At 43.1% G+C, this 13,582-nt stretch overlaps 1 protein-coding gene across 2 annotated transcripts in view; it reads right to left on the reverse strand.

Annotated features, from left to right (window-relative positions):
* Positions 1-13,582, reverse strand: part of TSPAN7 (tetraspanin 7) — a 106,861-nt gene that overhangs the window by 49,187 nt on the left and 44,092 nt on the right. The window contains exon 1 of one of the 2 annotated variants that reach the window (XM_054695778.1): positions 3,380-3,419. The exons of the other annotated variant lie outside the window; for it this stretch is intronic. Coding sequence (XP_054551753.1) covers positions 3,380-3,382 — 3 coding nt within the window. The 5' untranslated portion in view covers positions 3,383-3,419. Of the gene's footprint in view, positions 1-3,379; positions 3,420-13,582 lie in introns of those variants that run through there. 2 annotated transcript variants of the gene reach the window in all.

The following is a 13,582-nucleotide window of genomic DNA, read 5'->3' on the forward strand; positions in this document are numbered from 1 at the left end:
GTGGTACATATACACAATGGAATATTACTCAGTAATCGAAAAAGATAAACTCATGCAATTTGCAGCAACATGGATGGAGCAGGAAGGGATCATGCTCAGAGAAATAAGTCAAATATAACAAAATTTGAGGTTAGAAACTAGTTAATACCATGTTAAAGAAAATTAATAAATTGGTGAATATCATCTATTAGATCATTAAAATGATAAACATTTTTTTGAAAAAAATAGCAATATAATCTACAGGTATTAAAGATATCAGTCTAGCAACCTATGAAGCTATCCGCAGCCACTGCAGCGCGAGTTCAATCCCTGGCCAGGGAGCTACCCTCATGGTGCAGCAGACCTCTCCTGACTTGCCCACTGCTCCCCTCAGCAGTGTATTTCAGTCAGTCTGCCTGTTCTGTTCCCCACTCTGTCTCTGGTGAATCCTCTCACCCCAACACCTCTGGCCTATGCCCCAGTTCCCCCAGTTCTTGTATGCATAAATAAATAAATCTTTGAAAAAAATAAAGATATCAATCTACTAATGGCCTACACTAGGGAAATTGAGAAGCACTTGGAAATGTAAAAGGAAAATAAAAATCAAGAAATCAAATGACAATAATCCATACATAGAAATGCTCAATTAACTCTGTAACCCAATAGTTATTTCACACTGACATAAACAAAACATCAAAATATCACAAAGAAAGTGCTTTCTTTGTGAATGTGTATGTGTAACATAATAAATTGAAGCTATTCAGTCGGATTTACTCAGTCGATTGGTTTTGGGGGTCCACTTTGTAAACATCATTTGTGTACACAGCTTCTATTATTGGACCACTCCCTTAAATCCAAATTCAGGCATTGGCTAACTTTGTAAGACCTTCCTCAAAAAATAGTTGAAGCAATTAGAAGAACCTACTTCTTAGTAGAAAAATTAATTCTTCTCCTTGACAAATAGTTTAATACTGAGTTTAGGATCGGGAAAGCAGCATGGATATCTTAAGAAAAAAAAAATATGGTTTATCACATGCAAGTAACAAGTACATTTATTCTGCTTTGCTCCCCAAACCAAGACCAAAAAGATAGATGTTTCAGGGAGGCACATTTAAGAAAACTTCTTTGAATGTAAACCCATGCCGCACTACTTTAACCTAACTGGTGGGGCTGAAAGCAGCCACCTTTAGAGGTTAGACTCGCTTTGATCCAGGAAGTGACAAAAGAGATTCCCATAGTACATGAACTGGGCCAAAATGACCTCTAGTTTTCTATCTCTGTGTGGATGCCCATCCTCCTAAGGTTTATCCTCCTACATATGATCTTTGTATCTCTTTGTAGTTTATTGGTCTGGTTTATATTCTTAGGTATTATAGAAAAATTTTTTCTCATTCACGGTGATGACAAGAATGAAATTATCACTCATATTTAAGCCTTGAAGTGTCCCCTCCCTGATAAGAGCCACCTCACAGATATTCACATGTGGAATACTTAGTAGAGATACCTTCCTGACAGTGTGATGCTGACAAGTGACAGTCAATGAATAACATGGCATTCAGTCATGAAATCAAACTTCAACTTTTTTCCAAGATTAATTAAAATGCCAGAAGGCAACCACTTCAAATCTTCCTTTCTGGCTGTCAGTGGGAAAATGGGAGTGAACTCTTGAAGGCACACTAGTTCAACAGAACTAGTAGTTGAAATTAACTCCGGTTCTGCTTGTTAACACCAATCTCTTTGCCTACAGGTCAACCAAAATCTTAATGATTGCACTTTTTAGAATATCTTACAGTAGGGTTGCTCAGAAAAATAAAATTTTCTAAAAGAGGTCAATAGTCACTGATTTCAGAGCAGAGGGATATAGAAGGAGAGTTGTATACAAACTGAACAAATAGTAACTGAGAATCCTATAGCTCTGTCCAGTGGAATGTTACCAATTTAACATCATCATTGCTACAAGCATAAAATGATGGTCAGTTGTCTGGGGGACTTCAGAATGCCACACTGTTGAAACTCTAACAACATTCACACAATTGGGAGGCCAGTGAGTGTTTACACCAATTAAGGCAGATCTAATTTATGAACCAATTTAATAAAGAATATGTTCTAATGATGAGTCTTCTCTACGGTTTTGCCACAACCATAAAATCCACAAAAAGATATCAAAATCCACAATAAGATTATCAAAATTTATGAGAATTGCAAAGGCTTTAGAATTTTTACACCTGCCAAAAGCTTTGTACCAGAGAAGTAATGTCACAACATGAAAGCTGAGTGACTAAGCACATGCAACTTTACACTAAGAACCATGGACCACTGGGCCAAGACCCAAGAGTTCCATCTTCCATCTGCATCTCCCAAATTAGGGGGGCAAGAGAAGAGGTGTCTTAAAATTGTAGTATACTCCATTTTAAGCCTGGGGTTCTAGAAAAAACATCATAAAAAAGAGTGAGGCAATGCTTATTCAAACGGTCTCTATGCAAATAGGAGGGGAACTGAAATTTCCGAAGGACTGTGGCAATCCAGAGATACACCTAAGCAGATCCTCATCAGTTCTCCTTTAAGTTGTTTCCCAAAGTTCCTGCCACAAAATGCACTGAGATCACACCATGAGGATGCCAAAAAAAAAAAAAAAAAGTAAAGAAAGAAAGGGGTGGGGGAGAAAAAAGTAAAGTAAAATCATAACCAGCATTGAAAGATTCAGAAGAATATTTACTTTCAAGCTTGGCGGATTAAAAAAATAAAATCACTTCATATTCACCTATGACTAATGAAGAACTCTAGCACTGATCAGTTATTACTCATTTTAAAAGGCAAACAATCTATCCATAGCACTTTGTCCCTAAGAAATGAATACATGGCAGCACAGGCAGAAAGGCTCATATTTTAGGTTAATCCCATTCTCGATGTTCGACTCTGCTCTTGTGATGTGCAGGTGTGGGCATGAACGGCACCCACTTGTCATCACAGTCTGGGCATTTCTGTAGAGGTGCAGTATCACAGGGACCCTCTTAGGATGACTTGACTATAAAAAAAGATCATCTGACCACATCAAAAGGAGCTGCCAAAGTTGAAAGGAAAAAAACAAGAGGGATTAAAAAAAGATGTATTGGTTCCCAAAAAGGCCTAGAGATACACAGTAAACATAGCAGTCATTACTTCAGAATAGAGAGGTACACAAAACTGTCTGCATTTGTAAACAAGTTCAGATTTCCAATTACATTGCACCAAGATCATGACTCTACACACACAGTCTTTACCTGGGCATACCGAAGTGTGATCCTCCACATTAAGTCCAACTTTGAGTCTAGATGGAGGTCAATCCAATCCCACTATGGGGGACACACACATCTCAAACAAAATCATTTAGAGTAAAATGTGTTAGGATCTGTGCACTTACCATCCTTTAAACCTATGGCTTGTTGATTTTCACTGCTACAGACCAGGATGGAATATCAAGTGCATATTTTCTCCAAGAAAAAAAATCCCACATTTGATAATACATCATAAAAACAACAGTGCATGGTGACGCTGTTTAGATAGCGTGAAGGACACAGCCATTTTCTAAATTGACTTGGACATTTTAGAATGTAACTAGGCATAAATAACTAAAATAGGTGAATTAGTTACTACTTTCTGTTCTTCTTTGTATCAGTCAAAATTTTGAAAATGCCTCATTTTCCTCAAGTACAGCCAAAAGAATCTTAAACCTTCCACAGTACAACTTGCAAGCTGAAAGTCAAACTCATTTTGGCCATAACTATGCAATCAGGCCCCAGTTCCAGAATCCTCCTTCCGCTCTCCCCCACCAAAAAAAAAAAAAAAAAAAAAAGTCAATGCCATTTAAAGGACAATGGGCTGGTTTCCAGAGTTTATAGACAAGGCTATAAAGACACTTTATCATTGCAGAACAACAGATACTAAGTTGAGCAGAGACCTCAAGATGAAATAAGTCTGGGGACAACAGACCATGACAAGGTCCCACTTCTGAAAGGCCTACAGACACACGCAGTGCTGGCTACTCTCAGGACACTGGAGGCCCTCGGCCCCAGCAACATTCAGCTGCAACAAGTTCTAAGACTCTTCTATTCTGACCCTGAGCATCACATCTTCTGTGCTCTGTCATGAAAGGAGAGACCAAAGCGACAAGTTTTTAATGGCAGGTAAGCAGTCGCAAACACTGTCCTGCACCATATGCAGCGAGCTAAACATTTCTGCTTAACTTTCTATTCCAAGTCTCTTTCAGAATCAGCAGCGGTTCTCCACAAGTTCTCCAATGCTACTCAAAAAGCAACAGGTGTGGAAAGGTAATCAGGCAAAAGGTATGATGATCATGGATGCAATTGAAGTCCTCCAAGTGAATTGCCTCAAATTTAATTGAAATGATATTCTAGCAACAACAGCAACAACAAAATACAAGCACTGTGCTAGAAGATGCTCCATACCATATTACAGCACCATCTCAAAGCTGTAGGTCTGTGCTATCCATCAGAGTAACCAGCAGAACTGCCCGTCAGAGTAACCACTAGCTTCAGTGGCTACTGAGCACTCAGAATGTGGCCAGTGCAAACTGAGATGGGCTTTAAGTGTGTAAAACACACAGCAGATTTCAAAGACTTAGCATGAAAAATAAAGAATGTAAAATATGTCATGTATTTGACCTCTTCCCTTTCACTTTTTAATGTGGGCACTAGAACATTTTAAATTGCATAGAAGGCTCACATTATATTCCTATTGAACAAAACTGTTGAAGACTTTCTTTAAAAAGAAAACAAAACTGGGCCTCCCCTGTGGCGCAGAGTTTGAGCGTTGGGTTGCAAAGCTGCCTACAGCCTCTGTAGCACCGGTACGATCCCCGGCCACTGGGCAGGGGTCCCACATGGTGCGCAGACCTCTCCTGCTGCCCGCTGCTCCCCTCAGCAGTGTACTTCGTCAGTCTGCCTGTTCTGCTCCCCGCTCCGGCTCTGGTGAATTCTCTCACCCTCCAGCGCTTCTGACTGCACCCAGTGCTTGTATAAATAAATAAATAAATCTTAAAAAAAAAAAAAAGAAAACAAAACTGTCAAAGGAAAAAAGGCATTGAAAGATACGGCATAGTTCTTGACTCTATCTATGCTATGTAGCCCAAGTGCAGAGACTAACTAACGGCCTAAAAGTTATTGATCACTAAAAATAGCTATAAATATGCAAAGCATCCTACATCGCACCGGTTTCCCTAGGTCAGATATTCTCATCGTTATCAGCAAAATTCGGGAGTGATGTTGATCTCTTCCAATATAAGGCCTTTCTCCCTGTTGTCAGTATTGCATCCCAAGAAAGCCACTATGTAGGTGGTCTAAAAGCAAGCAGGAGCATCAATAGGGTACATAAATTAGGAGGAAATCCTGGGCCCAAGTCAAGCTAGGTCAGAGTTATCATCTCAGCAGAGGATGGTTTCTGAGAGGTCGACACGGGGCTGACTCCATGGATGCTGAGGGAGAAAGGGGCAACGTTTAGTCTCTCACTCAAGTGGTGAGCACCGTCTCCAGCCCCTGGGGACACTGGCATTCCCCACCCTGATTCAGATACATCCTATTCCAGGCACCTTTGCTCAGTGGTAGACACACTTCCTTAAACAAACAGAGAACAAGCCGGGTATAATGTTGGAGCTTCTGAAACTGTAATCTATCCATAAGGAAATGGTAAACAAGTTGGCCTGGGGTCAAAATTGAAAACCCCACAGTAGGTATCTGCATTGTCAACTCTGGGCCAATACCAGGCTATATTGCTGATTTCTCATTACAGATCTCTGTGTTTAGACATATCCCATGCATCAATTTTACAAAAAGAACCTAAATATGACCTAGTGAATGGGTCAGTAAAAAAGGACTGAAGATTCTTTTACAGCAGAATCGCCACTGCAGTGTTCCCTGGATGTCCAGCCCCTCTGAAGCCGTGTGAACCATCACAACGGGGTCCTTACAAGAAGGGAACAGGATCACTCCCAGAGTCACCTGTATAACCAGGCAAGGACCTGCAGGTCTGTTAACCAACACGATGCCCTTGGGCAGGCACCGGAGAGGCATGAGAATAGCACTTGGGATTCATGCCAATGGACCCCAGTTTCTGAATACCATCTAGGATGGAGCCCTTGGGTCTGAAGCCCTGCCTGGGAAGACTCTCTGAGACAGAAGGGAAGTTCACCTTTAGCTGAGACAAGTCAGTGAAAGCCACCCCAGGAGGTGAGCAGGCTTGTTCCCAGATTCCAGTCCAGGGGCTCCGAGCAGGCTCTCTGAGAGCCCTGAAGTCCTTCTATGGCCACCAGAGGACTGAGCAGGGGCTGCGTGCAGGGCCTACTCTCTGAAGGGAGACATGCTCTGTTGCTCAGTGACAGTCTGTTCTTTGTCACCTGAGAGCAGAGTGTCATCCGTGGCATCCATCCCAGGGGAAATGTACTTGGTTTGATGCTCTCCTGATGACACAGAAGGCCTATAGTTGCAGTCAAGGGAGCATTGGGAGAGAGTTGAGACGCCTGTGTAGACTTCACTTTTCTCAGTGTGGCTGCGCTGCTCACATGCTGGGGGTTAGCTACCTGTCTGCTGATCTATGCACACCTCCCATATTTTTTTTTAAAAGATTTATTTTTATTTATACAAGAGCCGGGGTACAGACCAGATGCACCAGAGGGTGAGAGGATTCACCAGAGACAGAGCGGGGAACAGAACAGGCAGACTGAAGAAACACACTGCTGAGGGGAGCAGTGGATGAGACAGGAGAGGTCTGCTCGCCATGTGGGTTGCTCCAAGGCCGGCGGGGATCGAACCGGCACTGCAGAGGCTGCGGACAGCTTCAGCGCCGAGCTCAACCACCTGCGCCACCAGGGAGGCCCCACACCTCCCATATTTATCATTCACAAAATGTTTCAAATTATTTTGCAAATATTATGTCCTTGTAATATAATACTCTGAAAAATTCCCCTTTACACATTGGGAAACTAAGCCAAGAGAGTAAGTGAATCTTACTTTACCTGAAAGGCCTCAGATTATCCACTCCCCAATGGATCAGAGGCCCAGTGGAATGGATGCTTCTACCAGTCACACAGCATGCCTTACAAGTCATCCCCCACCCCATGTAAACCCTTCTGGAAACAGTCCCTTCAGTGCCTTTTCTTATCCACTTTCCCAAGTTGCGGCAGACTGCAAAATGATTGCAAAAAATGACCCCAATTTTTTATCCGTCCTTACATCCATACCGATTACCATATAACTTTATCACTTACTCTCAGCCTAGCGATGTGACCTGCATGGACCGGCAGGATGTTAGTAAACATAACCCAAGCAGAGACTGGAAAAGCACTTGAGCAATTGCACTTGCTCACATCCTTGTCTTCTCTCACCACTATGAGAAGGCCAGGCTCAGGCTAGCCTGGTGGTCTCAGGCAGGAGAGGAGAGATACACACAACTAAGATGAATTACCCCAACATGGATCAGTTGACAGCTAGCTACCCCCCAGACAATTGAGTAAGCCCCACCAAGACAACTGGAGCCACCTAGGTGACCCCCATCTGACTCTAGAAATAAGTAAATTTTGTTATATGCCCCCAGGTCTTGTAGTTAATTATCAGGCAGCATTCACATGGCAAGAGGTAACTGATACACACTGCAAACTCCCCCCAACAGCCTCCCATTGTAACTCATTTCTCCTGTGCGCTCTGTAGAATGCAGCTCCCCTCTGAGGAGACTGTGTGTTCTGTGGCCCTTTCTCAACTCCCAACTCACTTGTGGCCATGAAGCTTGTTAGCATTTTTCTCAGGGCCCTATACAACTTACCAACCACTGTTCTTCCACTTGCAAACAACCAATCTTTCTCCCCTAATGTTCTGACCATCTGGCTACACCATATGCCTCTCTACCTCTTCCTGTTAAAGGACTAGTCCATTTACAGATTTAGAGATTGGGGCTATCCTCTGTCCCACGCCTGACCATCAAGGCTGGCTTCTTGCCTTTAGCATCAGTTCTGATGTATCCCCACCCCACCCATGACAAGGATGTTCACCTCCATTTCACTCAGTCACCCACTCCCATTGCCACAACATTTAACTTGTCAGCACCTGAAACACTCTACCTTCAGAATAGAAAATAAAACATCCCATTCTCTGCCCATACCTCCCAGGGCTCCCGGCTCTCACTTCTTTAGTGCCACTATATTTACTCTGAGGTTGGCCATTTATTCAGAATCTGCCATGTTGCAGGCACACTGCTGAGCACTGAAATAGCTGTGAGAGAAAGCAGTGTTCGAAGTGACAAATTCACATGATTTCCATCTTCAGAGGATTCTTGGTGCTGACCTCTATCAACTCCCTCATATCCTTTCCCACTCTCCATAAGGCCATTTGCAAACACTCTCCTCTCAAACCACCTACCCTGTCCCACAAAGTTCTCAAAGATGACTTATTTCACATACATCACAAAAAAACTAAAGCCATCAGAACCAAAAAAAAAAAAAAAAAAAAAAAAAGCCCACCTACCTTCCTGCCATACCTCTAGATATCCCTGCATGCACACGTGCTTCTCCGTCCTTCCCAATGCCAAAGTCCAAGCTGTGTCCATTCACTTCTTTTTTTAAATTTTTTTAAATGAATTTATTTATTTATAAAAGCTCTGGGTACAGTCAGAAGCACGGGAGGGTAAGAGAATTCACCAGAGCCAGAGCGGGGAGCAGAACAGGCAGACTGATGAAACACACTGCTGAGGGGAGCAGTGGGCGGCAGGAGAGGTCTGTGCGCCATGTAGGACCTGCATCCGGTGGCCGGAGAGCAGCCGGGGATCGAACCGGCGCTGCAGAGGCTGCGGGCAGCTTCACAACCCAGCGCTCAACCACTGCGCCACCAGGGAGGCCCTCCATTCACTTCTTCAAGGCTAATGCTTCCACCTCTGCTCTGGATCCCACCTCCCAGGATGTCTAACTCCACTCTTTCCCCTTCATCCTTTCATCCTTTCACCCTTCATCTTCATCCTTTCCCTTTCCACTAAGCCATTAATGCATATTAGTCATTTTTGGACAGGGCTAGCTGCTCAAACAGATAAACACACAGAGCTCTTCATAACATTTTCCTTGTTTATGTAGAATTACACTCTGGGTATTTGCTGGGCGGACATCCAAAGGGGGTCCTCACTTGTAGCAAACAGACAGGTAAAGAACGGAGGATGATCCAGAGAGGCCAGGCCTGGCTCTCATTGCTTGGCGAGAGCCCAGTCACATGGCCACGCCCAACTTCAAAGGAGGCCGTAAAAGACAGTCTAGCTATGCACCAGGCAAGATGACCAAATGGGGTTCAATGACCCCTAGTGGACTTCATCCCAGTAACTAGCAAAGGAGTTTGGGAGTCAGGAAGATCAAGGTTCAAAACTCAGGCCTGCAACTCAAGATTTAGACACATTAAGGAAAATAGAATCTCCTAAGATGAACAGGGTAGTAAATGTATCTGCGCCATCCCTGGTAACTCGCTATGTGCATGTAGCTGGTGCTCTGGGGCTGGATGACTATACCATGTGAAGGCAAGGGGAACAGTTTTACATTTTCAAATCATCCACAAATAAGTAAAAGATACAGAAAGATCCAAGGAGGTTCTTGTCTCCTCCAGAAATCAAAAATGAGGACAGATGTCTGCCAAGTATTCTCGAGTCACCATTACAGGGATTCTCAAGCCTTGGTTGCACTTTAGAGCCACCTGGGGAGCTTTTAAAAATCCTGAGCCCTGGGTCACACCCAAAACCAATTAAATTAGACTCTCTGGGGGTAGAACCCCAGCATCAGTGTGCCTGAACACCCAAGTGATACTAATGAGCAGCCAAGGTAAAAAAACAAACAAAAAACACCATCTTAGGAGCATGGAAACTATTATGTTTTTGTTTTTTAATTTGAGCAAGTCAGCAAGAGACAAAAAGATTACATGATTTACAATCAGGCAAGATCATTTTGTCCTGATCATTTGCTTCATTTTACCTTAGTCTTTTAGGCTCTAGGAACTATTTCAAGGCAATGTCTCTTAGGTTTCAGGTATTGTTTTCTAAACTATTTCGAAGAACTTGTGAGCTTACCAAGAGAGCATGAATTGGGAAACCTGGATGTGAGACCTTGGGCCTGTGTCCTAAGCTTAAAATAAGCAAAGAGGATAACAAGGTGTTTCTCTTCTAAAATTGAGATGCTTTTTCTCTTCCATGTGCCTCTACCTGAAACAACATAACTAGCACATTAACTTGGGATAGAAAGAATTGGAAGTTTGAGGGTGCAGCTACAGGTAGAACTAGCTTTTTTGCTTTTGTTTTCTTGTTTTTGCAGAAGTAGATCAGTTCAGGTTGGACACACATTTAATTTGAGATATCAAAATAGGGAAGGATGCAGGACATAAGTTTGATTTTTAGGAGAAAGGAAGAGAGTTTTCCAGATTTAGGTGGTATCACAAAAATACTTAAAACAGTTATGAGATGGGATGAGGTCATCAAGGGACTAGTAAAGAGGAAAATAAGCACAGTCTAAGATTTGGGGCCCACAGACATTAAGAGATTGGGGAGAAGTAGAAAAACGAGGAATGGAGGTTGAGAAAGAAAAGAAGTGAAGTATAAGGAAAACCAAGGGGGTAGAGTGCTTTAGAAGTCAAGAGAAACTCCTAGAATGTATAGCAAGCTTTACAATTTGCAATGATTGAACTGTAATCTTCTTGCTTAACTAACTGGAAGAACGGAAGCTGAGCTCCAGGAAGGTCTTTGATCTTCTTTTACCACATGGCATTCGTTTCAATAGTGTGTCTCATCATTCCAATGAAAGCCAAGTTTCTCTGAAGCCATAGTGTCTGCCAGTAACACTTATGAAAGGGGATAAATAAAACTGACGCTCACACTTCAATGTTTACGAAGTGTCGTCTCACACCAGCTCTCCTTGGAACTCCACAACCTTCCTGTGTTGTGAAGAAGGGTTGCTCCCAAATGTGCAGATTGAAAACAAACACAATTCAACTGAGATTTGCTCAAGGTCAGACATCTAAAGCTGTAGAAAACCTAGATGAGAACTCGGCTCCAATCTTTGCTTCTGTCTCCCACACCAAATCGATTGTTATGTAAATGAGGACAAAACCAGCTTATTATCCTCAGTGGGCCTGGCTGTCCCAAACACAGAGAAAGCAGGGGACAACTAGAATTTGCCCACTGTGTTATGGAAGATCACAAGATCCTCAAGATGCTCAACAGCAGGAAAGACCCTTTCAGTCTCAGGCCAATCAAAGATAGCTTCCGTCCTAGAACTAAGCATGAAAAATTTCAAGTAGTGTGTCTTACACATTATTTACAAAGAACTACAAGAATCAATATACTGTGGCCTGGACAAGGAAAAAAAAAAAACAGTTTTGGACTCACTTAGGAACCCAGAAGCGGAGTATTGAATTAAATCAGCTCTTTTTGCCTCAATAAATAATCTTAGATATTTAGGGACTGTTAACTATAAAAATGGTAGCATGAACAAGCTCCATATGCATCTATGCAGCACAGCCTGGGTTAAAATTTTGCATCTTTGTCTCTTTGTGAAATAGCCTTGTTGGGAAGTAATTTCATTAGCGAAGCCAAGGTGAAGGGTCAACACCGTTACCATCATGCTGGAATGCTGTGTTTCTGAAAGACACGTGACTAAGCAATAACACCCCTTCTCTTATCAGGAAGCTGCTGTATTTTGTTTTTCATTAATTTCTGAAAGATTGTAACAGGATGTAATACAAAAGCAAAAAGACACCAAGCGGTCACAGGGTGAAGAGACTCTGCTTCCACCCAGAGCCCCTAACTTCCAGCTTCCCTTTCCTGGAGTCAAGCACCGAGGCCAGTTTGTGTTCAGGGGCATGCTGGAAATATCTTCAGAAATGCTGTGATCTTCTGCCCTTTTCCTTATAGTCATAAGTCCTATTATTTTACTCTTTGTCCTTTCTCTAACTGGGTTCCTGCGGTGGTGTTCATTTGAGATATGTCTTTAAAAAACACCATGAGAAGCCAGGCTGTACTAGCTCCTAAAGTGACAAAGCCTGGGACAATATCTCAGTCGGAGCTCAGGCTTGGTCTACCAGGATCATTTCCTGAAAGTTAAAAAGCCTGCCAGTGACAAAACCACCACGCACACTTGCCCAGGATTTCTTAAACCACTGCATGACATGAAGGTTAAAAAAAAAAAGTACTGCTTTTAAAAATACTTGCTGAAAAATCCATAACATAGTATGTTTGCTCTAAAGGGAAATTAACATCTCCAAATGTCTCTCTAAACCCATGTCATCCTTGAGATAATCCGACCCTCATGTCTTAAACCTGCATGTCAGACACACCTATTTCTTAAAATATAGACAGTGATTGTTTTTTGGTTTTTGGTTTTTTTTGGTAACTACCTAAATGGCCCAGAATCAGGAGTCCTGGGTTGCCTATGCTATGCCCCCAGGATCCCTGGGCTGTCCCGGTCTCTCCAGAAGAAAACACATTCCTAATTCTGGCAAACTCTAGGTACATATGTACCAGGCATCTAATGTAGGAGAGAATGATGGAGAGCACAGGCCGTGCACCCCATGAACCAGCAATTGCAGAGCACAAAAGGCAGACACCCCTCGCAAGTTTGCTGGCATGTGTTTTTTCTCACCAAATGTCTTGCCAAAACATGCTCGGATTCCACCTGCCCTGTGTCTAGTGCCCCGTGGGTGGCGGGTTTCCTCACTGCCCTGAGCAGTCGGGGTCCCAGAGGTAGCCTTGCTCCCTAGAACACTGAGAGGGGACAGCGGAGGTACTTCCCACACCTCATGGTCACATCTCTGCAGTCAGACCAGGCCACTGGGGCGCAGGGAGAGAGGCTTCTGACCTCTTCTGTAACTCTTCACTACACAGAAAGTGTAGGTCCATAGCAGCAACTTCCTTGCTTCATTTGGGACACAGAACTAAGAAAAATCTGGCTGTCAATCTCAAACAGACAAGGCAAGTGATTTCTAAAGCAAGGACTCTAAAAAGGGGACTTTGGAAAGCTGCCTGTCTTCCTCTGTTGCAGCTCGCAGTCTCCTGGGAAAAGACTCAGGGACCAAGGTAGGGCCTGGCTTGACAACAGGAAACAAGTGGGTCTGGCCGTCCCGTCTGCTTCCACAGAAAGGAGAATTCTTTACTTAGTAGTGGGCAGGGTAGTGAGATCCAGGAAGGAGATTCTCCTGGTGGTCTCTCATCACTGATGGGTTAGAGTTGCAATCGAAAGGCAAGATGTCAGAACTGTGTCCCGCAGAAGTTAGCTGGCCTGTTCACAGCTCCCCTGTTCTTCCTCTCTGTGTAAATATTTCTCTCCTAAGACATGGCTCCCACCTTGCTACCCAGGCAGACAGGTCCACCCACCTTTGCCATGTCTCTCCAGAACATCCACAACAGTCTGCCTCATAGTCAGTACATCACTCTCATTTCACTAGCCCAGAAGATACCACTGTTTTCCTTAGAACAAAGAATGGGGAAACATTATCTTTAAGTTAGGAAACTCCAGGTAGCCTCATTTTAGGTTTAGATAGCTGTCTGCTTTAGTGATTTTTCTTCTTCATTTCATCTCCCAGTGTAGACTTCTAATACTCTC

The sequence above is a fragment of the Talpa occidentalis genome, unplaced genomic scaffold (assembly GCF_014898055.3).
Source record: "Talpa occidentalis isolate TD23 unplaced genomic scaffold, MPIMG_talOcc4v2.1 talOcc4.15, whole genome shotgun sequence".
NCBI lineage: Eukaryota > Metazoa > Chordata > Mammalia > Eulipotyphla > Talpidae > Talpa > Talpa occidentalis.